We start from the raw sequence: 26,508 nt of genomic DNA on the forward strand, positions 1-26,508 counted from the left end.
AAATTAGACACTTCATGATTCACCAGTGAGTGTCAGCATTGGCAGCTGCTGATGATACTTCATGTGGTGCCAGTGTGGGGCCTTTATCAAAAAATCTGATCGAATCCTTGAAAGAAAACAGTGGTAACAATGCTCCTCCTCATCCTTGGATCAGCGAGTGCTTTAATAGTTTCTAATGTAATGTGACTATGTCTTAAAATGTCTTTTAAGTGTCTGTGTCTAATGTTCACTAAAGTCATGAAATATCCAAACCTGATTTTTTTTTTTTTTTATATATTATATATGAATCTGACATGTTACACCAGTTGCGGCACATATGTTACCAATCAGTTGCCTATCCAGCAGTCAAAGAGCAATATTAGTCATTGTCATGAAGTCATGTCCCTTTCCATGTCCCTGCCCATGTCCACTCTTGAGGGTCTGTGCTTTCAGAAAGGCGCTGGAGTCATCACTGTAGCTTCTTTTTAAGCAGCCAATCAGATGGGGCAGGACTTGTCATCTTGAAAGAAAATACAATAAGCTTGTTCTGGCCGTGTCTGTCAGACACAACAAAAGGAAAGCAGATCAACCAGGCAATGAATGTTAAGGATGAGCTCTTATCGCTGTACACATTGTAATTGCTTGATGGCAGCTGTGCTGAACACATCACGAAAAGGGGTGTTGCGCAGCTGTCAAACACTAGCAAGCTGTTGACAAGACATTGTCAAAGGAAAAAGCCCACAGTGATTTTTAACAAAGTGAAGTAATCGGCAGCCATGTGATGGTAAGGTAAAGAGTTAAGTCGCTGTGAGGTAACCCATTGCAATTTTGCTTTTGTTATCTTTTTGGTGGTTCTTCCCCTCCTTTATGGTCTATTTTCCTCTAAACGGGACCATCATTTAAAAGATGAACATCATGTGTTAATTGATCGCCCGACACCATAAACTAATCAGGGAGAAGTTTATTGAGCGAATAAATCATGTGCCATATAAATGAAGGCCATTTTCTCATTGACTTTTTTTTATTGTTCCCTGATGGTCATTAGATAGAGAGGCAGTCTATGCGTTTAAACTATTGAGGCTGTACACAACCCTTGGCAAATATGAGACGGAAGTGGCTCCCTGCGACTCTGTAAGGTTAAGGGTATGAATAATGGATGGTTGGATGCACTGCATGTTTCTGACAGCAAAGCTAATTCTTTGGTTGACCTGCTCAACCATAAAACACTATAACTTGTAACGTTGGGTCAGAAGCAAATATAATTTAAAGAGGTTAAAGACATGCCTTAAGCATTGTTAAACACATATACTTATGCACTATTGTTCTGCAATAAACCAAATCTTCGTCATGCTCAGTAGCCTCTTTGAGTTCTCCTATCCATTTTGTTATTCATTTTGTCTGTGCATATTTACAGTAACGTAAACCTTCAGCTCAACAACTGCAAATTAGCCAGCTTTGTTGTGTTCCTTTCCCCACTGCAATATGTAAACATCTCCATTCTCCATAGGGTATCCATTTGTCTATTTGTGTGCCTTCTGTTTGAGTCTATTCATTTCCCACACTGACTGAGTGGGAGTTTCAGCTCTGGCCCAGAGTTCTACATTGTTCAAAACACTCCCACCTCTGTGCCGAGCTGCATCGAGATACATCTCATCAGCACAAATAGCTTTCAGAGGAGCCTGGCTTCATTTAAAAAAGCTCATTATGTGGTATTATGCACCAATGTTTGGACTTTAATAAAGAAGAGGACATGCAGTCATTGTGAGCATATTCCTTGAAAGGGAGTCTGAAGGGCTCCTAACAGGATTCAAACGCTTTCACAAGTGACTATACCCATGAATAATTTCACAAATGATCACGTTCAATTTACACATCAACACTTTCAAATACATTTTTGAATGTCATTATTCATGAATTCATTAACATATTTGGAAATTCTGTACTTACTGATATTCATGTTTGATGTTTTTTAATTTAAACTATAGTGGATTCATGTCAAATTTGCAAATCATCCTTATAATGTTCGCTTTTTTATTAATTCACGTGTGTCATACATCATACTGCTGCTGTGTTCTTATTGCATAAGCGCAATCGACGCATTCATCTGTGGATTTGTAGACAGATGCGAATTTGCGATCGTCCAAACGGAGGACGTGAGGCGATGAGGCGCGTGGCCCGCCCCTTTCCCCGGGGAGGGGCGGGGCTCATTTCATTCGCAGGTTCCTCAGACAACGCAGAAAACATTCATTTACATTTGCAGCAGATCCGCCGTGAGGTGAGCTGAGCTGAGCTGAGCTGAGCTGAGCTGAGCTGCAGCGGAAGCGTGTTTCCTGCACAAACAGCAAACTGGAGCGGATACGTGATGCCTCACAGCTGAGCCGCTCAAACACAGCGACGCCGGGACTCCATCTACGTGAGTACACCGCCGTGTCTTCGTTATGTTCTGCGTAGAAAGTTTCCAGCTGTCAGCTGCAAAACCAAAGAGCAAGACAAGAGTGCCCAAGAATATTAAAGACAGATATCGTGTGCGAATGAGCTCAGCAGCTCAATTCCGCGAGACATGAATCCACAGAAGGGAGAAGTTAAAGGGGTTAACAACTGTGCTAAATTTACCAGCCTGTTGCTTAGTTAGTTCACGAAGCAGATTAAAACCCCAAAACAGAATTATTCAAAGCCCAGATACAAACATTTAAGTAGAGGATTGTCTTTGCAGGACAAGATACCCTGCAGTGGTGACCAACCTCAGGATGGGGGGCCCTGAAATGTGATAGCTGGTAAAATACCCAGTGTTTGTTACTCTGCAGCCCCTAAAGCCGTTTTTGAAGTCTTTATTCGCATTATCTGTAAGGTTTGTCAGCTCCCGCTCTCCTCTGCTGTCTCTCTCATCAAAAAGAAAAGAAACGAACAAACTAAGTAACTAACTAAAAAAAAAAAAAAAACAAATCAACAGTGTTGTGCACTGCAAAAATGGTAAAGTTCCCAAAGTTCCAATCAATTTTTTTGTGGATTTTCGATATTGATATGTAACTGAGGAGGTGGAGTGAGCTGCCTCAGCATAATCTTACTGTTATGTAGCAGCGCAACAAGGATTTTACCTTCAGATAAGCCGAAGTACACAAAATAAATCCTCAGGATTTGGTTGATAGATACACGCCCAATGATAATAAGCCCTGACCGCAGAGAGCAACAAACCCACTAAAGAAAAGCATTAGTCAGGATCAGTGTCCAAGAGCAGTTGCACAATATGTGGTAATGGATCCGCACACTCCTTCTGTAAGGTTTAGCAATCTTGTTTTCATAGTGCTTAAGTTAAGTCCGGGAAGTTTTCACAAAGGTCAGGTTTGAATTTACTCTTTATAATCATATCAACTGTGGCCCAAGCACTTGTCAACAGTCACAGACTCGTGTTCAGTGGCAGGTAGGGTGAAAGAGAGACAGAGAGAGAGTGAGTGAGTGAAGAGTTATACCAAGACAACAATGGGAACATAATAATGGTAAAGCAAATTAAAAACGACCGTTAATCAAAAGTATACAAATAGCATCATAGATAATAAAACTCATAATATGGCTGAGGTTTAGCTTTAACTTTAAATAACTGGATTAATGAAATTTCTTGAACTGTTTTCAGATATAAATACAAGTAATAAACACTTAGTTTTTGGTAAGGTGATTAATTATGAATTTAAAAGGGGGCATCTGCAGTGTGGCAAGTCAGGTCCTGCTTTGTACAGGACATTTATCAAAGTCTAGCTAAGTGACCTTCAGTATTAAATAACAAGATGCTTTGGTGTAGAAATAATTTGTAGCACACATGCGGACCAGCAAATGTAATTCGCTCAAATGTAATTCGCAGCCTGGAGCTCCCTTGCTTTAATTATTCTTTGATTGAGCTCTTAATAAACCTGTTGTGAAGATTTCAAGTTGGAAACTAGACTGTCTAAGACTGTCCCCTTAGGGTTGGTCGACGGTGATAGATTAAATGTATCCTACACCTATATATATATATATATATATATATATATATATATATATATATACATTTATTGTCAGTAGAGGCTTAGTTTGTGTATATTTTGTGTATATTTTTTTTTCAGATTTCTAATACAGTCCAATGTCTTTTCTAAAGCATTAACACTGGCACCAGGAAATAAGTGCACATGCAACATATTGTCTCACATCTGTTAGTGTTCCTGTTGCTTGCTTGACAGTTGAAATGTGTTGTCTGTGCTTTTGCTTATTTGTTGTTGCCTGTATGTGGTTCCTCCTCAGTTTCTGCACAGAGACATCTTTGGTTTGTTCCACCATCCACAGGATGCATATGAATAGCTTATTAAATCAATGGAGTAAGTACTGTGCCAACTTAAATACTCTTCTTCATGTGGTTTACATTGCACCTCTAACAGATAATGCATGAATTTCATGGAGCATGCAATAAGAAAAAAAGGATTTTAATTATGTTTATTGTTAATTTATATGAAGACTCACTCAAAAGTGATCTGATAATCAATTTAAAAACCTGAGCCTTGTCAGTTGACTTGATGTATGCGTGCAGTGCTGCATTGCTTCATGCCAGTGTTTCACATCTATTACAGCAGTTATGTGCTACTTTAGTTGCTCTGAGAATCTATTTTAGAGCTCAACTGATGTTTTCCAGGATTTTCAAAGTAGTATAAAAAGGAGTGTTTCGCAGTTCATTGAGATATGTCAAAGTACAACTTCCAAACCGCAGTAGCTGCATTCTTTTATTTAATTTTATTTATTTTTTTTTTCTAAACGTTCTTGAGGTGTTGAGGTGCTCCAGAGTCCAGGCCTATGAACTCAAACATAAAGGATTATGCCTCTTTGCCACAAGATCTACCAAAAATCACACAATTTTTTAAATGATGTAATATATACTAAAATTATTGCAATATATATGTTTTGAATATCATGTGCCCTTAATGAAAATGAATAGCATCCAAAAGTGTTCAATTCATTAATAAAAGAGACATTAAGAAATATGCCACAGTGAGCTTACTTATTGTTAGTTATCGCTTTGAGGAGTCCAGGTTTCTGGGTTGTGTGTCTGTTGAGGAGAGAAACAAAAGGGGAAAACTGTCTGTCTTTTTCCTTTACCAGCTGTTAGACACCATCAACACTGTCTCTTCCATTCTGTGTGACTGTCTCTTTGATGCTGACTAATAAACCATGCTCAGTGTGCAGCCATTACTGACCAAGTATATAAAAACTAAGAGAAATAGAAGTAGGCATTGGGGGCATTTTTGCAGTTTTCAGCCAGTCAGTGCACAGAGCAGCAGGAAGTGCAGGGAGATAGAGAGGACGACATTCATCACAGGTCCTCTGTTTGAAATTAGAGCCATGATTGTTACATTCACTTCAACCCTTAGCCTTCCAGATCAACCTACCTACTGCCTGAAGCTAGCAGCTACAGTAGAGAGGTCCTTTTGTCAATTGTGCGCATATGAAACAAAAACAGAGGTGTGACTGGACATTCATTTTTCAATTAACTGTGAATGGAAGGCTGAAGTAGAAATTAACTAATTGCATGCCATATAAACATAATGACACTGTTGTGTTATATACTATAATCTTATTGAAAAAAAAAAACTGATGAAATAATGTTCAATAATGCGTTGAGTATTTCATAATTTATCAACAAATTATAGTTTAATTACTGATTTCTTTGTACTTTGGGTTCTACACATACAGTAAATAGGTGTAGATCAAATGCCTGTTGTACTGCAATGTAGAGATTTTTGGCTTTTGCTTTCAGTTTCCATTTAAAATCTAGAACACATAGAAATGGAGTGTTGTTTCCAGTGACCTTGTGTGCCATATTAAGTACATTCAAACTACATGGATGCTGTATAATAGGATGTACAATTGAATGTAAATTACATGAGGATATGGAAAATACCTGAAAATAAGTCTTCATTCTCTTGGTGGCTGTTTGGATTACACTGAGTACTCACTCAAAGTTCAATTTAATAACATTTATTTACCCTCACACTGCCACCTTCCACACCACATGCTGAGGAAGCATCGTTGCTTAGCTATGTGGTGTGTAGGCTGCACCAGACATTTCAAAACACTTTTGAGCAAGACATCTGTGTCACTTTTCGTCATCTCTCACTGATTTATCATTCAAAAAGCTGTGCTTTAAACACTTTTGTATCTTCAATGATAACTTTCTAAACGCATACATTTTGGCAAGAAAAAGTTTCTGAAGGTTTGTACCTTCATCTTTAAGCTCGTACACACCCATGCAAACATGTACATTGGTGTGTATGTGTGTATTCACAGGTTTTTGAGAAGATTTACACCCAGAGCTTTGTAAAAGAAACACTGTCTGTAAGAAGGGCAAGATGGAACTCTAAAATGTCTTCGTCGTCTTAAAGTTTTAAAGTTCCTGTCCAGACGTCTTCACTGTTAATGTACTCTGGTATGATAAATACTTTGTATAAAATGTTTTTTTCTTTCAAAAAGTAAAACAAATAAATAAATGAAAAAACAGGGTTATCTTCACCTCGTACCTCGTTTGCAGTGACTGACATGGTGTTACTACGTGTGCCAACGCTAACTCTGACACTCACATAGCAGATAATTAGACAAATCAAAACAGTTGCCGTGGATAGCATCTTGATTTGTTTATTTTGTTCGCTGGTGGGACAGTGGGACAGGCACAATGGCATAGTACTTGCTGTTGTCTCACAGCAAAAAGGGAGTGGGTTCAATTCCCAGGCCTGGGGCCTTTTTGTTTGGAGTTTGCATGTTCTCCCCGTGTCTGCGTGGGTTTCCTCCTCAGGTTTCCTCCGACTGTCCAAAGACATGCATGTTTAGGTTGATTGGTTGTGAGTGTGAGTGGTTGTTGGTCTCTGTCTGTCTCTGTGTGCTGGCCCTATGATGGACTGGTGACCTGTCCAGGATGTACTCCACCCTCACTTCACACTCATCAAGCTGGAAGGATGACTTTCCTGTTTGTTGAATATATGTTTGTTAGTTCAAGGTGGAAATGTGAAGCCAGGGCCGTGACTGTTTAGCTCATGACACATATACATAATATAAAATGCATCATATGGATGTAAACAAGGTTAAAAAAAATTTTTATTGGAGGGCCGTCTTTAGCTCAGGTGATACAATACACCATAACACCTACCACTATTTTCCGGTGTATTCTATGACCTGCCAGATACACAGTACAAGCTCCCCTTCTCTCCCTGCTGTAACTGAGCCCTTCACTACGAAGCAAGGATGACATACCCAGGATGTCTTTCCCTTATCTGGTTTAAAACATCCAGATATAACTCACTACTTTGAAGCTTAACCAGAATAGAAAGAAAAAAAAACCAGAAAGAATATTTTTAAAATCATTAGAGTAGGGCTAAGGAATTAACTGACTTTCTTGCAGAGTCAGTATTTCGCTTCTTTTTTTGACGGTGAACAAAAAACCCAAAATGGAAGGCAGAAAACAAAAGTAAAAAATTATGTCAGACTGTATCAGCTGCAAAAACAGAGAGCAGAGAATACTCATTACTGAAAGGTAAAAAAATAAAGGTTATTTGCTATGGTTGCTACTGTGCTGCAGAGTGTTGACCTTTCCATGCTTCATTAAGTTTATCTGTGGTTAAACAAATTTTTCCTGCATAGAATCAGCTTGACAAACATTGAGGGATGGCTCGAACACTGAATGAGTTCTGCTGGGGTGGTGCTGGTGGGAGGAAGTGGACAGAATTCTACATTGTAGAGATGTATCAGAGATACATTCTGCAGCTTGCACATTTTGTTTTCCCACTCGGCCCTCTCTACAAGCAGCATGTTGTTTTCAAACTGAATTTTTCTTTGCAGAAAAAAAAATTAGGGTCAATTCTCTGTCAGTGTTTCCACGACATTCTGTTGTGGGAACAAGTTTGCTCTGTTTATTTGGATGTAACGCATGAAATCTATAGACTAGATTCGCAGGTGGCCTGCTGGCCTTTGGGAAAAAATGCAAGATTTACGCTTGTTGTTATACTACTTTGTTATGCCTGTTGTGACTTTTTCTGAATCGGCCGAATTTTGGAAAGGGCAAAGGCTGCTGAAGGACCCCTCCCTTCATTACCATTTTAGTTTAGTCCCTTATCGCAGCATATATAAGAGAGCGCCCATGCAACATTTTTCTTGGATATAGTTGCAGGGATTGGCACAGTAATCACCGTACCACTTGCCCCTGCTTTTCGGCGGTGTACCACAGGGTGGAGCACATTATAATCATGACTGTAATAACAGATCGCTGTTGTATGTGACTGTGTTTCCAGTTTTTGCAATGCAATCAGCAATTAAGCTTGTCAACAATATTCACTACCTGTTCTTTAAATTGCTCTGTATGGGTTGAAACTTGGATGTACAGAATGGACTGTGCAGTGTAGAGACAGTGTGAAAAAGCTAATATCGCTCAAGAGTTGACCACACAAATCCTTTCCAGGTAAGAAAGTGAGTGTAGATCTGTAATCTGTAAGTTTTTGGAAGGTGAGTGACGATAGTGGGTGAGATCAGAGGAACGTTAAGAAATTAAAGAAGAAATGTGTTATCTGCCATTTCCTGAGTGACAAGTAATTGTTCCCAGAAAAGACATCCCTGCAAGAAAACCCCTTCACTTCATCACGGTTGTGAACATCAGTGATGTTTTATGACATTTATGCAAAAGATTCATAAGCTGTCATCAAATTTCAAGGATGTTTGCCAGGATCAGGGTGAAAACCATCTCAAGAAAATGGTTTTCACCCTAGATCCTTTATTCAAATTTTTTTTTTTTTTTTTTTTTTTTTTTTTTTTATAATTAATTTTAAAGCAAATTTCTACATGATTCTGCAGATGGTTCTGGTCTTGAAGCTTTTTCAAACCTTAGCACAAAAGTCACACTAACAAACTCAAGAAATCGTCTTTTGGCCTGACAACTCAAACTAAGTCATCATGTCTGTATGATGAATATAAATTTATTGTGAGGAGCTGGTTAAATAAAAAAAAAAAAAAGAACAAGCTGATCTGAACTTATGTTAGCTGCTATCAACACAGACATCAAAGCACAATGTATGAAGTCTTTATGCTAATCTGCTTCAACATGCTAACAGTTTAATCCTTCATACAAGTCCTGAATTGAATTAGAGACCATTAAACTGACTGGAGTTCTGAGAAGGCAGAGGAAAAGTGCAGATATTTATTTTTATTTCTGCACACAATTACCATTCATCATTACCACTCACTGCATTCTGCTTCCATCATCTACACCAATATTGCATTAGTTGGAAATGGATCCAGTGATTGATCCAGTAGTGCTTCCGACAGATAACACCATATACTGCAGGGTGTTGCCTCAGGCTCACAGCGCACTGCATGAGGATTGCTATTTTTAAAGCTGTCACCCAAATTAGCAATGTAGCATGATCTCAGCATGAAGGTCTCGTATGCCAAATGGCTTGACCTGTTTTACGTTGTGTGTCATTGATATATAGCCTTTTGAAGCTGTTGCATAAGTTCAGAACTTGTGTCAAAGCATTTTAGAAAGATGCAATATGTTGTGCACAGTAATGACAGCCATTTTCGGAGCTCAGTTACCATAGCTTAGACTATTGAGTCCTCAAATGTCCCAAGCAAACAAACGAGCACATTATGCAAATTTCTATTCCTATCTTCTAGTGCTTAGTTACTAAGTGAACAGATTGTACAGTATTGGTGTTTATGACTTATTTGAAGTTCATATCACCAGCACCTGTCACCCACAGCTCTGGTGAAACATAATAGACAGGGCCATTAGGATAGAACTGCTCTCCGTTGGTTTAGGTATTTACAGAAAACCCAGCGGTTGAATTATGTAGCTTCATCAGGACCACAGACTGTATGTTGAACATGGACATAGGCTATCAGGCTGTGAAGTAAAGAGCTCCGGAAGCATCTTAAACCTGCATTCTGGGGGAAACTCCACTGCAGCTTATGTGCCCAGTCAGTGAGCTGTTCTTCCTGGGATACTGGGTCCTGGCCTGGTCCTGATGCAAAGCCCTCTGTCTGTAAATTGTTTGGTTTCGACTCAAACAATGTTATTATAGCCAATCTGCATCAGCTGCTGTTTATGTTTATGGGGAAGACAAGAGAACATATGTGGAGCTCGGGCGAGGGAAGTTGCGAGAGAGACAGATTGGCAAATGTGGCACTTGGAATTGGGCATTGCTGAACAAACAGAAGAAAGAAAGGGGGCAGTCTTCCCCTTAATCGTTCCCAGCACTTTGTAAGCTTTAGTGGGATCCAGCAGTGAGGTTTCACATCCCCTTTGCAAGAACATAGGAGATCCTGTGGTGTCCTTCCAGTAAAGAGAAAAAGAAGTGTTGGGATTCTCCATTCTGGGTTAGTGTAGGAACATGGTGGCGCACAGCATGAGATGACTCTTAATTTCAGGTCACACCTTGAAAATGTAAGCAGCCAATAGATGCACCTAAATGCTACACAATGGCCCTTTTAATCCATGTTTTCATCCCAGAATCATATTTTTTTTCTTATCTTTCTCTTCATTGTTAGTACATTATATTTTTATATTGCATATATTGTATTTATATTTTCTTTTTTGGGGGGGTTAATGACGTAGGCATGGGCAATTTTCTATTTATAAGCAGATGATAGAATTTTACACATTTCGACAACTTCAATCCAGGCAGCCATTAATCATCTAACATACTAAACCTTCAATTTTATAGTTTGTTCTAAAGTAAATAAAATGTCATTCTTTTGTCATGGGGTACTCAAACAGATATGAAAATCACCACTCTAGATGATTCAGGAAGTTCATAATTATGAATATCAAAGTACTGGATTGAGGGTAGATTTGCTTTTAAACCTTCCCTTTCCTCTGGCCTAGGTGTCACTCTGTGTCCTGACTCACAAATTAAGGCTACAATTTAGGCTCCTGTTTCCTCTGGAAAGGATTCGCTTGTAAATGAGATCCTGATCTCATTTACAAAAGAGATTTTGATCTGATTTGCAATGTGACTTCCTGATTAAATAATGTAGAAATCAAATTGATCAGACATCAGCATGAAATCCCTGCCTGCCCTTCTCTGCCTTAAGGTGTTCCTCTGAGCATCACCTAGTTTAGCAAAATCCGTAAAGCAATTAACACCGTGGCTCTGCACAGGCCAGATTTAGGGCTCAGCCTGAATGTAGGTGGTGGCTACAGCCTAAATTGTTCTGACTGGAGGGCTAGGTAGAGATTTATGCTCTGCTGTGAAGCAATCTCCTGCATTGTCTACATATTTAATGCCAGATATCTACAGTTTAGAGAATACAGTCACTCACCTAATATATGACTTTAGCTTAAATTTGCTTTTAGGATTGTTATGGAGTGCAAATGATAGAAATAATGATGGATAGAACTAATCTATATTTTTCTGTCCATCTCTCAAAGCGTGTGTGGGTGTTTGGATATTAAGTGGTTTTGGGCACTTATGACTGTGTGGAAGGGTAAACTTGAGTGAGTCATTGCCTTGACATCACCTGAAGGCAACGGCTTTAGTTTCATGTGCAGAAGCTCACAAACCTAAAACGCCTGCCTGTTTTTAAAATCCCCTAGAAAGAATCCTTGTGTTGAGAAATGAAGCCCTCAGGAAAACTCTCTCTTTGGTGTGAACTGTTTTTGTCTGTCAAACATTCGTGAGCAGCATTCCTTATCAGCTGAGCAGACGTCAGCGCGGAGATGGTCAGCCTTGATATTCCTGTTAACGGTGTGGCTGGTCAGACTTAGGTCAAACTCACAGTAGACTGTGATAAGTGCTCAGACATACACTACTTCCTGTATGTCACTTGTATAACTTTCGAATCCCCTGTGTGAAAACGCACAGAGAGTATTACCACGATGGTTAAAAAAAAAATAAAAAAAATCATGTCTCAGAAGAACTTGGCAACACAAGAGCCACGAAAAGCAGATGAAGTGGGAAACAGAGTGTGAAAGACAGTGAGATGCAAACTGCAGAGTGTCTATATTCAGCAGCAACAGTTGAAACAAAAAAGAGGTGAAAAATTGTCTGTCAACGCAGTGGCAATATTCCATTTTTTTATGAGATCTGAGCTATAGTTAGACAGAAATTATCCCACTCCTGATTGTATATTAGTTCATTTGTTTTAAAGACTAAAACTAGGATAATATAGCCAAATATGGATGACATTTTTGAATTTACATTCAACTGATTTAGCTCAGTTATTTACAGCGGATTCGCTTCCTGTCGCAGCCCTTCCCATTTATCCTGGCTTGGAACCGGCACAAGCCTACCACTAGTAGGCCTTGTGGCTGGGTTTTGAACCTGGGACCCGGCACTCTGCCCTTGAGCTACGTCCCCCAGTATTTATATATTTATATATACAGTTGAAAAAATAAATACATATATATATATATATATATATATATATAGGGGGTGTGGCTACTGCGAACTGCATGAGAGTCAGAGAGAGTCCAGAGCAGGTCAGATCTTCCCGTCCTCCTCAGCTCCACCTCATCCAAATATGGTTGTTACTGGTTGACACTTGAAATACAATCAATTGTTCAACAAACTAATGAGAGCTTTACAGAATAACTTCTGTGCAGTCTTCCATTAGTTGAATTTTTGCTATTCTAAGTTTTTTTTCAGCCTCTAGTTTTGGTGCCACATCTACTTTCTCTGCAGTGCAGGAAGAAGGGAAGGAGCCGTGAAGGGTTCGGACGGCCAAGAGTAGACAGCAGGCACACAGAGCGAGTGACAGCTAGATGATAGAGCTGCACTGTAAGCGTTTCTCTCTGAGTGTTGGAGCTGAAAGTGCAGCAATTGTTTAGTACTGAGTCGAATGAACAAAAGCAGCCTGAAAAGCAGGGCTTGGTCGCCCCAGTTTGATTGACGAAACCCTACCAATTGTGTTTGCGTGTCAGTGTGTGCTTTCCACCAGCGTCATTGTTAAGGCGAGTGAGTCTGTTGTCATGGGAAAAACAAACTCTGACCTTCAGTGTCGTTACACCGCTCCTCTGTGGCTGAAATCAGGTCAGGACTGCCCCCCCCCACTCCCCCATCTGAGCTACAGAGGGCAGGCTTCTCTGTGTTTTCTCAAATTTTGATAATTTCGAAAGCAGCTGCCAAAAAAATTTAATAATGAACAACAACTTCTCCTCTTGATCTCTTGATTGTCTTTCTGGCTGTTTACATCATTGATTTTCTTTTTGTGTTTCATTCGTCGAGTGCTGACATCCCTTAGTGACTGATTCTTAATCATTTGTTGCTCTGTTCTTATTATTGATTATAAGGCTTTACTCTTCTGCTACATGCATCAGCTGTTTTTATTTTTTATTTTTTTACATCGGAACATCGGAACAGCTTTGTTCAGCATTCTTAGGAATTATCTGTACTTCATTTCTTTTTCAGTTTGATGAAAAGAACTTTCACATCTGTGCATTAACTATGAAGCTTTATTTTGATTAATGACCAGAACCACCAGCCAACTACTAACTAATGCAGAGTTTTGTAACTTACAGGTCTGGTGAATAAATAGTTTCGCACATAAGTTCTGGTGAACCACAGATATTTATTTAAAAATGTTGGTTTAATATAAATTACGCATTAGTTGAAGTCAGTTAGAAATTCGTACACAGTACCTATGCCTGGGAGATAATATACAAGACAAAGATGTGGTGGAAAGCCTGGATGGATTGAAACAGAGCGGGGAATGGGAGGAACAAAGAGGTTTAAACCAGCTTTATATATATATATATGGAAGACTCTAAACAAAATTGTGTCTACTGTTGGCCATTAAATTCAGATTTCTCAATAAAGTCACAGTAAATACAAGACTTTGGAAGCACATTCATGCTGCCCATGGTCTGTGCACCCACATCTAAAAGGTGGTCTACAGGATTCTTGTCTGGTGACTGAGGAGGTCACAGAAGTTCACTGTTGTGTTGGTGAACCCAATTTGAAATAACTTAAGCTGTGTGACCTGTTGCATTGTTATGTTGGAAGAAGCCATTACAAGATTGTGAGGACGCTAACATAGTTGGCAACAATAGTCAGATAGACTGTGGTAGTTAAACAACAATTGACTGCTATTAAAGGACGCAAAGAAATTATAATACACCGTTACACCCCCAACCGGCCTGATGATGCAAATTACTGACCCCATTACCATCTGCTGCCTCAGCGGAAAGCCAGACTTAGTTTTTCCACTTTTCATCTGTCCGGTTTTAGTGAGGCAGTTTTCTGTACTGAACCGCAGGCCTCTGGACAGTAAGTAGCTTAAGAAACATTAAGCAAACCTACTGCTGCCATAAACAAGTCTACATTCAATGCACATTTCCAATCAGTGTCATTCATTGGTGAAGGTTTGCAAATGGACAAAAGTGACATATTCCTACTAAGTGTCAACCCACCATGATGTCACCCAATTTGTTTGGGGGATATCAGTATTTGTCTGTCATTCACACAGTAGCTATGCCCCCGATTCATATCTTACTTTATCCTACTTTTATTTTAGGAAGACAGAATTATCCTAAACCAGTGCTTTTTGGGACAAAGTCGCATATGTGTGCTTTCGAGTCTATTCAAGAATAATGGCTTTTGATTGGATGGAATGGTAGGGACTATATTGGGGCTCAAGTTGTGCAAACATATTGCAACTACTGCCAGAACATATCAAATTTGAATTCTTAAAGGCAACATGGCTAACCACTATGACATCCCACTGCCCCAGTCCAGACCATGTGGGGGAAAATGCTACAATTCAGGCTAATTCCCAATTTTCTGCTTTTAACTGCACAGAAGAGATCAATGTTTCTCACACCAGGTAATTTGTTGACTTACCTCAGTGTTTGGCCTGTTACGGTGTAAAACCTCCATTTGAATGTGAATGCAGCTCTTTCATATTGAGAATTTATCCTTACTTGGACGTGTGGCAGGACTGTGGTGTCCCCACCAATGTTGAGACCAAACCTGAGCCCTCAGGCTTATTCATGTTACAGTGGGTTCTGTGTTTGGCATTGTGAGAAATGAGATTACACCTACATTATGCCTGTTGAGGACAAACAGCTCACTTGACTACTCTGAACATTGTGTGATTTTGTGTGTGTGTGTGTGTGTGTTCCGTGACCAGCTTTGTTATCTGTCGGTCCTGTCTCTATTTTCAGCCTCACATTATTCACTGTCTTTGTTTCACTCTGTAAAGTGGAGACACTTTCCCTGATCTGTGCAGCTAATAAGAGAGAGCGTGAAATTAAATCTTTTGTGAGCATGTCTTTCATCCTGGGGTACTTTGTACTGTTGCTGCATAGTTGCCCTTTTGGTGGTTGTTGCCTTTTGTTTTGGTCACTTTAAGAGCAGTACACATAATTTTTTTTAATAGTTGTTTGGCAGATGCTGCATGCACTTACTTATAGATACACGTGAATGTCGATATGGAATATGAATCTAGTGTTTTGCAAGTCTCTGGTGGCCAGTGTAAGATGATGAGCTGCAAGAGTTCAAACACTGAGTGAATGTGAGTCAATCATATTAATACATCATGTTCTGATCCAGTTCGTCCTTCATCATATCAAATCTGTTATATTTAAAAGAACAGTCAACAAAGTTGCAGAAAAAAGACGGTGCTCATATAAAATGTTATCAAACACATTGAAAATCAAATCAAGCTTCAATACTTTCTTACAGGTTCATAAAGTAACATTCACTTAAAGTACTGTTCACTATATATTTACATAATGTAAGCTGTTAGTGTGTATTGTGTTTGGGTGAGGCCAGATGAGCATCTTATTCAGAGATAAACATATTTTTATCCTCTCTCCTGACAAAAGAGGTCAATAACAATATCTTCTGGTCAAATGTTACATATCATGACAAGAAACAAAATGTTACTGTTTTTGCTTTCATCTGAACTCATGACGATAAACAGACAAGCTAGCACATGGAAATATTACTATTCATGTTATATCTGCTTACCATAACAGGGGAGAGGTAAAGGCAAGAGAGCCACCTTATAGCATGTGTCTCACTGAAGTGCACATAGAGATAAATAAACTTACTAACCAACAGTCTACATACTGAAAGTGGAGGACTAACATATCTGTCAACAACTATATATACAGATTTTGTGAAATTCCAACTATGACATATTACTGTTGCTTTGGTTGTAGCAGTCAAAATGTTTTATGTCCAAATGTTTGACAGGTACTGTATGAATAAAGTGCCATCCAACAAGTTTATTAAGTCACTATTTGTCCATACTTCTTCAGTGGACATCTCCAGGATGTGTGACGTAGACGTGACCTCAGAGCCCACCAGCCCCACCCTATACGGTGAGTCCTCAGACAAGTACTACCATGTGGACCGCTGGCAGAAGCTGCGCACCGCCGTCCGCAAACTGGAGTTCTGGGAAAACTTTACGGCTGAACTAATTGGAAGCGGCTTTTTCTCCAAAGTCTATAAGGTATTCCTTTTGTCATGTCCCTTCAGCCTTGTCGAAAGGCTACGTGTGACTGCCCTGAAAGCTTGCTTTGTTCTAGCCACTAATTGAGACATTCTTGCCATTCTGTGATTGGCCCACCAGCTTTGGAAATCATGGGGGCACAATACTCATCCCTAGCTGACACTTTACATAACTCCTGATGTAAAATCAGCAGTGCTGCAGGAGTTGATCTTCATCCATTTAGGCTTTGTGCATGATTAAATGAGCCAGAAAGAGGCCAAAGGAGGGATTGAGGAAGTGAGAGCTAGACCCTCAGACACTTTGTAGCTTAAAAAGAGTCTTAGTGAGCACTAGTGCAACTTGAACTGCTGCTCCTTTTTCTTCCGCCGTCTCTTTAACTAATCTAGACCACTGTCCTTCAGGTGTTGCACAACACAAATCGAAAGGTGATGGTGGTCAAGATTTACAAAAACGATGTGGACCAAGACAGCATTGTCCGAGAGATCAGCCTGTTGCAGAAACTGTCCCACCCCAACATCGTCAGGTACTGTAACTGTTAGCTCGTCCCGCACAGCGAAGGAAACCGCTTTAGGGTGTCCCTCTCTCTACACATTCATTCTTTCCCCCCTGTCCCCACAGACTCAATGCTTTAACACACACCACACTTTCCCTGTCATTTCTCATCTAAATGTCCCAATCTGTAGTGTGGTAGCAGTGTTTACCATACCATACCGCACCTGCCTACCATAGTGACAGAAGGAAATATATGTTCAATGATTTAACACAATTCAAACTTGTACCAGATGGAAATGAATAGAAACATACGCTGTCTGTAATAGTAAACCAAATCAGATTTATTTGTATAGCGCCAAATCATAACAAAGTTACATCAAGGCACTTTACATATAGAGCAGGTCTAGACCAAACTCTTTATAAATTTATTTAAAGAGACTCAACAGATCCCCCGATGAGCAAGGACTCGGTGACAGTGGCAAGGAAAAACTTCCATTAAGTGGCAGAAACCTCAGGAAGAACCAGGTTCGGGGGGGGCGGCCATCTGCTTCGACCGGTTGGGTTGAGAGTGTAGTAATCGTATATATATAAGTAATCAGTGATACAGAAAAATATGTTTGAAATGTTTGAACAGACAAGGCATCGAAACGACTAATTGTCTTAAATAAAGTTGATCTAGCTAACAAGCAGCAACGAGAAAGCTCTTGCTAATTTACAGCAGCCAGTGTCAATATCATTGGAGTTGGTCTTTGGCTATTACTATGGCTCTTTTTTTACGTGTTTCACTCAACATTTTCTCATAGACTTCAATGTGCTCTGACCTCTGTTTACAATCAGTGGAGTCGCCCCCTGATGGTTATTAAATACATTGAAGGTTCAAGAGTCCACATTAACTTAATAGTGGCAATGGTCCATTTTTAACAGTCTTAAATTCAGAATGGAAACTGGTTTAAAACACTCAAAATAGCTTGTAAGTTCGTGATCATCTTAGTTTGACCTCACTGACGCACAACCTGTCTGCAGCTGCTGTCAGCACAAATGAAACAAAACCAGACTGTATCGTCTACAGCAGTCACATAAGGTGAGCAGCCCTGCAGATATAATGTTGGTCTCAGCAATCTGTCCTTTGCTATATCAAAGGTCATGGCAGGAAGTTTATCATGGTGAAGCCTTTTATATCTGCTGAGGTCATACTGTCACCGGTACACACCAAACAAAACCACTATGAAGTGTCTTGAAAATATATCCAACAAATGGAATATACCAGCGATTTCAGTCAATATATTAAGTGCCATTTAAGTTCAGTTCAGATATGTTTAATTAGCTAAAGCAATTTAAATGTGTGTTACTTATAAGGTCCCTTTACTACATTGGGCTGTTTGTTAAACTATCATTGTAAAACCAATAACTGTTGTAGTTGTTTACCTCACTGCATATTCAAGCATGTTGCTGTTTACCTTTTGATTTTCTTAAAACTTCACCTTCATTCATCTTCAACCACTTATCCGTTTCCGGGTCACAGGGCTTAAAACTTCAGTAACTCACAAATTGCTGGTTAGCAGCCATGACAGCTGGACCGATATTGATTCAGGTTGTAGGTGTCATCAGAGTAAATTGATCCTTACCCCCTGTAGCAGGAGCGACCGCAGATATGGTTCAGGTATTTCAAAAGGTGCTTTTCTGTCTCCGGACAGATTTTTGCAACAGAATGACATCTACCCAAGACACGGAGATGAAACTTTCCAGGTGTATAGCTGAGATTAAAATGAAGGGAAAGTTTAAAGATGTTACATTTTCATATTGTCATCAAAGCCCATAACAAGACCAAAGCAACAGTGAAGCCGGCATGGTGCTCGTATTCATAGTCTGATATTTTGTATTCCTCTGTGCTACAGAGCTCCATTGTTAAAACAGTGAGCCGCACTGTTGCGCTGGATGTTCTTTCATCGCCATCAACACTCACTCTGTAGTTTATTTAGACTCAGTCCCATACAAGCCATCCTGCTGCCAGAAAGTCTCTCAAGAGCATCAAATGTGGATTAATTTGCCACCGAAAAATAGTCCGCAGCAAATGCTGTTTCCTCTTTTGAGTGATGTTTGATTAAAAAAAAAAATAAAAATAAATCGTAGAGTGACTATTGAGCCATTTTAGTAGGAATCAATAGCCACACTCTGGAAATTAAAGCACAGACCACCACATTGTTTCACTTTTTGACAAGAAAAAGAAGGAATATCAGTTGGTTTACTCTTTAATTAAAGGTTTTTTTATGCCTTTATGCCTTCAGACAGTAAGTGGCAGAGAGGCTGACAGGAAACAGGGAGAGAGAGGGGAATAACCTGCAGCAAAGATCCTGGGCTGGAATCGAACCTGGGACTCTATGACAACATGTCGTGTGCAAACCACTCAACCACCCCTGTTTGACTTAAATCGACAGAGCTCTCATTTGATTTCTGTGATGAATAACACTGACAAATAATAAGTAAAAATATACATTAAATTGACGTTTTCTGCGAAATGTCTACTTTAATCATGAATTTGATGCAAAAATGATAACACGTGTTGCTTTCTTTTCTAGATATCTGGGAATCTGTGTGAAAGAAGACAAGCTGTATCCAATCTTGGAGGTGAATTCTCGCCTTTTTTTTTTTTTTTTTTTTTGTTCCCAGGCTGGCTTTGTTCTGAGTTGGAAAAACACTACAGATTACTCTGATGTGAGCTGATAATGACAATGAAATGTTGAGTGAGTAGAGTAAGTTGTTAATATGTAACCAGAGCTGGGCCCAGCAGTGTTTACAGTGATCTTAAATCTCAGATCTTATCATAAAAGTTCGTCATCATTTAACGAGAGTAATGAGGCTGAGAAGAAAAAACACGTCACGTGATGTTAATATGAAAAAATGTCAAAAACATTTTTGTAAAGTGGAGTTTGCTGTCTGTTTCAGTATGTAAATGGTGGCTGTCTGGAGGAGCTTCTGGCCAGGAAAGATGTTCCTCTCTGCTGGAGAGAGAAGGTGGACCTGGCCTGTGACATAAGCAGAGGGATGATCTACCTGCACTACAAGAACATTTACCACAGAGACCTCAACTCCAAAGTAAGACCCTCAGTCTTTGTCTTACTACCATAGTCAAGTGTCCTCTCTCTCTCTCTCTCTCTCTCTCTCTCTCTCTCTCTCTCTCTCTCTCTCTCTCTCTCTCTCCCTCTCTCTACCCAACCGGTCGAGCAGACCCCCCCCGAGCCTGGTTCTGCTTTAGGTTTCTGCCTCTTAAAGGATGTTTTTCCTTGCCACTGTCACCAAGTGCTTGCTCATCGGGGGGTCTCTTTAAATCATTTCATAAAGAGTTTGGTCTAGACCTGCTCTATATGTAAAATGCCTTGATGTAACTTTGTTAGGATTTGGTGCTATATAAATAAATCTGATTTGAAATGATTTGAAGTGTCCCCAGGGCTCATTAACTTCACAGGGGATGCACTGTAGTTGATACTGTCTCACGATGACCAATTTAGAACTTTCTGGTATAGGCACCTAAGAGAGACCAGGGGCCGGTCTCATGAACCTGGATTAACGTGGCTGGGATGTCTTTACATTATCTGGCTTCACTTACCCAGACATCCTGATAAGTGGTCTCACAAAGCCGTTTATCATCTGGCTAAACTCACGTTTCGGAGTGCATACATCAGTCAAGTCGCCTAGGGATGGGCATTCTATTTTCAAAAAGGTTTGATTGGCCAGGAGGTGGTCTTATACACCAGTCTTAATCCTGAATTTAACCTTTTCAGGGCCAGGTTAGGTGTTCCCTAAAGTTACTGTGGCAACGTACTCCAATAGAAAGTAGACCACCTTCATAAAGCCGCGATTAACTCCAAAGGTGTCTAAGGTGAAATCCATCTTCATGATACAGGCCTCTGATCTCTGGAATGACCTCCACCAGATGCATATTTTCCCCACAATTGTAATTTATGGTTTGTTTTTCTTTATACATCAAATCCTTTAAAGTTGTCCTGTTTGAAAGTCAGCGTTGTGCCAGGGTGAACATCAGCACAGTAAATAAGGAACAGGCAAAGCATTTTATATAAATGGTTTTGTTCATGTTGGAATGAAAGAGAAAATTAGTGTGTCGAAGTTCAGCTTAAAAAGTTGTTAGCAGCTCTAGGAGGACATGTGAAGTTCTAGGTTACTGTCGCATTCAGACATGATGTCACGGCTTGATTACTTTGAGGAAATGGCCACATTGATGGTAAGATGATAAACCGACATAATTAAAACACAAAAACTTTACAACTTCACATCAGAGCAGCTAATATGTGTTTGTGGTTCATTGCATGGGTTTCCAGTAGTACTTATCCAAATCCCATTCCAAAAGGTTGCACCTTAACTTTAAAGAGTTAGTGAGATTAAGAGGGCCCTGTGTCCGTTGGGCTGACTTGTAAAACTTCTGACGTCAGTGTTTTGGGACATCCAAAAGGCAAATGACATTCCAGAGCCCCACCGAGCTGATGGAGCCATTGTGAGTGTGCCTCAGTGATGGATCAGCTTGAATTGAAGCTATGGAAAATTGAGGCCCCTTTTAATTAGTGGTTACGAGCTGCACTTTTACTCTTCGAGCCTACAAGAACTTTCCATTTTTGTTCCCCAAACTGTTACTTTCATTGGCAGAGAGGTGAGGGGGCCGGGGCTAAATTTAGGGCTGAAGTCTGGGACTGAGGTTTTTCCCAGGAAAGCCTCGTAATCACAGGCTACCAAATGGAAAAGGCTTCTGGTGCGATGGGAGCCAGATCCTAAGAGACCTAACTTCCACACATGAATACAGTTAGATGCACACCGCGCACACACACACACACACAGAGCCGTACAAACAGAAACCCACAGGATTTATGGAAACGTAAAACACAAAAATTTATCCTCGCTTCAACATCACACGCACATTACACACAGGTTGCTCACACTCTCTTCAGGCCGCTGTTTTTACGCAGCTGCTACTCTGCTACTGTCAACACGCCTCTACCTGTGCTCTAAATAAAGTGAATCATGATTACTCCTTTTTCATGCTAACCTTTAACTAAACTAGACAACAGCCTGGCAGTTGAGGCCAAAGGGCCACCCACATCAAACAAACAGCTAAACTTTCTTTGCTCTGCACGGACTCTCTTCACATGTGGTGTGGGTGAATTATTTAGTGCGTTGGAAAGGTGCTGACAGCTGATCCTATTGAGCCTATTGATAGGTGGAGAGAATGAAGAGTGCTCTGTTTGTCTGCTTACTGGATGTTCAGTTTGATCCAGGGAGCACAGACTATTTTTATGGCAGCACTGTCAAAGATCAGAGTTTTTTTTCTTTAGCATTATTATTCAAATCAAACTACACAAAAGGGACTGTTGTAAAACTGATGGCAGCTTAAGGGCATGCTTGTGCCGCCATCTGCTGACACAATCCAACATTGCAATTTCATGAACCTGTGCTGCATTAATGCCTGTTCCTGTAACTCCGGTTTTGTTTCCTCAGAACTGCCTGATCCGGGTGACATCTCGGGGACGGGAGGCCCTGGTGACAGACTTTGGCCTGGCCAGGGAGGTTGTGGAGCTGCCAGTTAAAGATCCCGGAAGGAAGCTCTCACTTGTGGGCTCAGCCTTCTGGATGGCTCCAGAGATGCTCCGAGGGGAGCCATACGACCGCAAGGTAGTGGCGAACTTCCCCTGTTCAGTTTGCACAGTTTTAGCTTGGTACAGATTTATTGTAGTGTATTAGTAATGCTGTATTGTAGTTTGTTCACGAGTTTATTGCAAAAGTCTGACTTTTACTACCATTTCATCTAACATGCATTTACTGCATGATATATGGGGTTATAGTTAAAGTTATTAATACTGTATGTATTATTTTCAAAGTTCTCTTGTTAAATGTATGGGCATAAAACGGAAAAATACCAGGTATAGTCTCCTAAAGTTCTTCGAAGGGGATGTCTCAAAGCAGACGTATTCCAGTCAGGGTGATGGGGGCTCCATATACCACACACCTGGCCAAACTGATCATTTGCTGTGCACTGAATCTCCTCACATGTGGTGTGGATGAATTATTTATTGTGTTGGAAAGCTGCTGATGACAGGTACCGTAGAGCCTGTTAGAGACAGGAAAGAGAGACTGTTTGGCAGCTGGATCCCCAGTTTGTTCCAGGGAACATAGTCACATCTTTCATCACACAGCTTGTTTTTTTTTTTGTTTGTTTGTTTTTTTTCAAAGGAATCATCTAAGACTCTGAAAAATGACCAATTTACTGTCATGTTCAAAGAATAGCTGCAAATGATTTCAGGCGAGAGGCTGGACCAATTTAATATTTAATTTAATCAAAGCCAAACCAATGTGTCAGTCATCCTAAATGATTGCATCCCATCCCTTGTATTGCAGGTGGATGTTTTCTCCTTTGGCATTGTCCTCTGTGAAATCCTGGCCAGGATTCCTGCTGACCCAGAGATACTTCCCAGAACACAGGTAGAGCTTCTTATCAGGTTTCTTCTGAAGTGGCAGTCTTCTCATATCAGTGGTTGGCAATAGCTTTTATCTGATATTAACCCTACCCATGAACTGTATGATAAAAAGCAGGTATGAAGTATTAGAAGACTATAAACCACAATAAGACTTTCTCAGTTTTATTAATAACATGCTTTACACAACACATTTTAGTGTTTGTGAAACTGATGCTGATTTGTTATAGCCTATTAGGTTACCAGGTTTTGCAGGCATCACATTGGAAGTCTCCCTATCATGTTTATTCTCCAGAGACCTGAGCTTTCAATTTGTATGCATGTCAGTGGGACTTGATGACCATTTTGACTGTACACTAATCTGCTAAAGTGTAATGGAGAAAATGTAACGTCCTCATATGAGGATGCAGGGTCTTTGAAGGCAATGCAAGACTATTTAATGTCTACGTTTATTGTTCATTGTTCCAGTTACATGCAATGTGTACAATGCAACACACTGCTGCTGTACATGTATTTCAGGACTACGGGCTGGATGTGAAAACATTCAGGGAGTTGGTGACTGACTGTCCTCAGCGTCTCCTGGAATTAGCAGCCAACTGCTGTATGGTAGGTCACATAAGACTGACGTGACACGTGACTGTGCTGTGTCAGCTGATATTAAGATATTAGTTCATTTTATATTCTCACAAAGTATTTTCAGTGTAATGTCATTTAAATCAAATGAACAATATGATCTTCATTAAAATTACTTGTAGATTAGGTGAAACTAATTAACTGCCCCCTTTTGCTTTTATCATTATATCAATAGTTTGGATACTCAGTTTGATAGACTGGCATGAGCCAAGCTGAAGTGTAGGACAATAGATAGGCATTTGTTTTGTCTATTCTTTCTTCATGTGGTAAAGTAGGGGGTCCTAGTGAGGGTGGGTAAACTCCCAGAATAAGATATGTCCTGATGGAGCCACTGCTTTTCTCCAATCCAAGGTGGAGTCCTTCAGACGGCCAGCGTTCACAGAGTTACTGGATGAGTTGGGAGAAGTCGCTGAAACGCTGGAGTTACCGCCAAAATCTGATCTGACCACGAGCTGAGCGCTTCATCTGGATACGCCATCGAGTCAGCGTCAGGACCGGACAACCGGGGATACCCGTCATTGTCTCAACAGAAAACTGGACTGAATATAAGCAAAAAAAAAAACAAAAAAACAACAACAACAAACAAACAAAAAACCATCTGATCAGGCATTCAGCCTTCTCTGTCATCATGCTCCTCCACTGTACAACACATGACCATGGTGGAACCTGACTTCACTACAGTGGGAAAGATATACAGTATTAGATGTGTTTTCAATGAGCAGTGGAAACTGGCTTCTAATGGACATTATGCTTTGACACATTTGTCCAAATACAAATAACAGTTGGACTTCTGTTTTCTCATCTTTCTCGACTAAAATGTACCCTGTCTTCCCTCTGCTCTCCCTCCTATTCTTTGTGAGTGGTTTGTTTTGTAACCAACGAGACAGATGATCAAGTCTGTTGATGTGTTTTCTGCCTCTGTCGGCTTTCCCAGCCTTTTTCTATTCTGCGGGCCTGGACGCAGCTCCCGTGTTTTGTTTTGTTTTTTCAGCAGGAAATTGCCTTTATTGACTGAGTGAGAATCCACTGCTCTGTACCAGGACATTAACAAAGACGGCACTAGGCATTTCACTTTGTACTAGATGGGACAAAAACTGTTTCTGAAAGAAGAGGAGCCACAGACTCACACAACAAATACAGGACTGAGGGAACAAGAACTGAGGAGATAAGAGGCTGTTTTGTATTTTCTAAAGAGACAGAAAATCTTAAATACGACAAACTCAATCATAATCATGTCATGTTTAACATTGGTAAAACATTTTGCATATTAGTATGAAAGCCTCCAACGCATCACCTTTCAAAAAAATCTTGCTGAGGAAGAAACGCTGATGACGATTTGATCTTTTCAACATGAGGCTATTTTTTTTATTTCACCAGGTGAAACACTTCTTCATGTGAGTCATCATGGCAAAATCAGCCTTGATGTGAGGGAACTACGACAGGGTTGTGCATCACCTTGATAGTGTCACATCTCTGTAGCGATGGAAGCGTTCACGTGTGTAACTGATATTGAAATGGCAAATTCCATGTTGGGTGTGGTGAGAACTTACAACCAAACATTTCTCAACAACAAAAGCAGCAGTTATTAGTAATCATATGCACAATTTTATATAATTGTCTCTTTTTTACATAGTTTGTTGTTCTTTCTTTGAGCTTAACTGTGTTTCTGTTACTTGGAGTTCAGTGTGTGTGTTTTTGCTTTATTTTTCTTTGCTTAACTCTGCAAACTTTGGGGATTGAAGGTGCCCAGGTTCTTTTAAGTTTTATTAGTTTTGACTACTTTTTGGTTTGTGTGTTGTCAATGATTTTCCAGGCAGCTACAATACAACATGAACTCCACTTTTTTTCTGCCATATTGACTTTCCTGTTTTTTTGTTGTTTTTTTTTTTTATGGAAATGTGTCAGCCCTCAGAGATTAGTTCCCCAAAATACATAGAAATAATAAAACAGTGTAAAGAATATAAATAGAACAGGAGAATAAAACTGTCTTCTTCAGATTAATTATCATTCAATCCCTTAATTTCAGTTTTCATGGAAAACTAACATATTCATTTATTCTACTGAAATAAAAATTGGAAAAAAAGATTGACACCTTTTGTGTATGTTACTCATTTAGAGTCAACATTTACTTACACCTATATATATATATATATACACATATATATATAAAATTCTCGCAGTTTCTTTCTCTCTCTGTCTGTGTGTGTGAGGAGATGGGAGAAATTACAGGCAGGGAATGAAGCTCAATTAAAGTGATGACTGTCAGCGCTGATTGTTGCTCTACAGCTTCAAATCCAACTACAAAATGTTGGAAGTATTTTTCAGATTAGTCTGTGACAGAGTCAGTGACAGCAAATAACCAACTACCATCCTAACTTTGTTTTTTTCCTATTTCTTTATTTCCAATGTAACAATCACCCAGTCTGTTTGCACTGGAGCATTCAGTTCTTCCTAAGGAGCTGCTGACCATGTT

The 26,508-nt window shown here is 39.8% G+C and overlaps 1 protein-coding gene across 3 annotated transcripts; it reads left to right on the forward strand.

The window, feature by feature from the left end:
• The first annotated feature begins 2,244 nt into the window (after positions 1–2,244).
• On the forward strand, positions 2,245–25,730 carry LOC115049442 (dual specificity testis-specific protein kinase 1). Of its 3 annotated transcripts, none has more exons than XM_029511673.1 (10): positions 2,245–2,392; positions 2,693–2,753; positions 16,241–16,434; positions 16,836–16,957; positions 19,503–19,551; positions 19,870–20,019; positions 22,429–22,602; positions 23,326–23,409; positions 23,922–24,008; positions 24,387–25,730. In XM_029511673.1, the coding sequence occupies exons 3-10, from the start codon at positions 16,255–16,257 to the stop codon at positions 24,489–24,491; spliced, it is 951 nt and encodes a 316-aa protein (XP_029367533.1). In that variant the 5' UTR covers positions 2,245–2,392; positions 2,693–2,753; positions 16,241–16,254; the 3' UTR covers positions 24,492–25,730. The 3 variants fall into 3 exon arrangements, with proteins under 3 accessions (XP_029367533.1, XP_029367531.1, XP_029367532.1); XM_029511671.1 differs by lacking the exon at positions 2,693–2,753 and adding an exon at positions 4,249–4,322; XM_029511672.1 differs by lacking the exon at positions 2,693–2,753.
• The last annotated feature ends 778 nt before the right edge of the window (positions 25,731–26,508 follow it).

Source organism: Echeneis naucrates, chromosome 9 (genome assembly GCF_900963305.1).
Source record: "Echeneis naucrates chromosome 9, fEcheNa1.1, whole genome shotgun sequence".
Taxonomy (NCBI): domain Eukaryota; kingdom Metazoa; phylum Chordata; class Actinopteri; order Carangiformes; family Echeneidae; genus Echeneis; species Echeneis naucrates.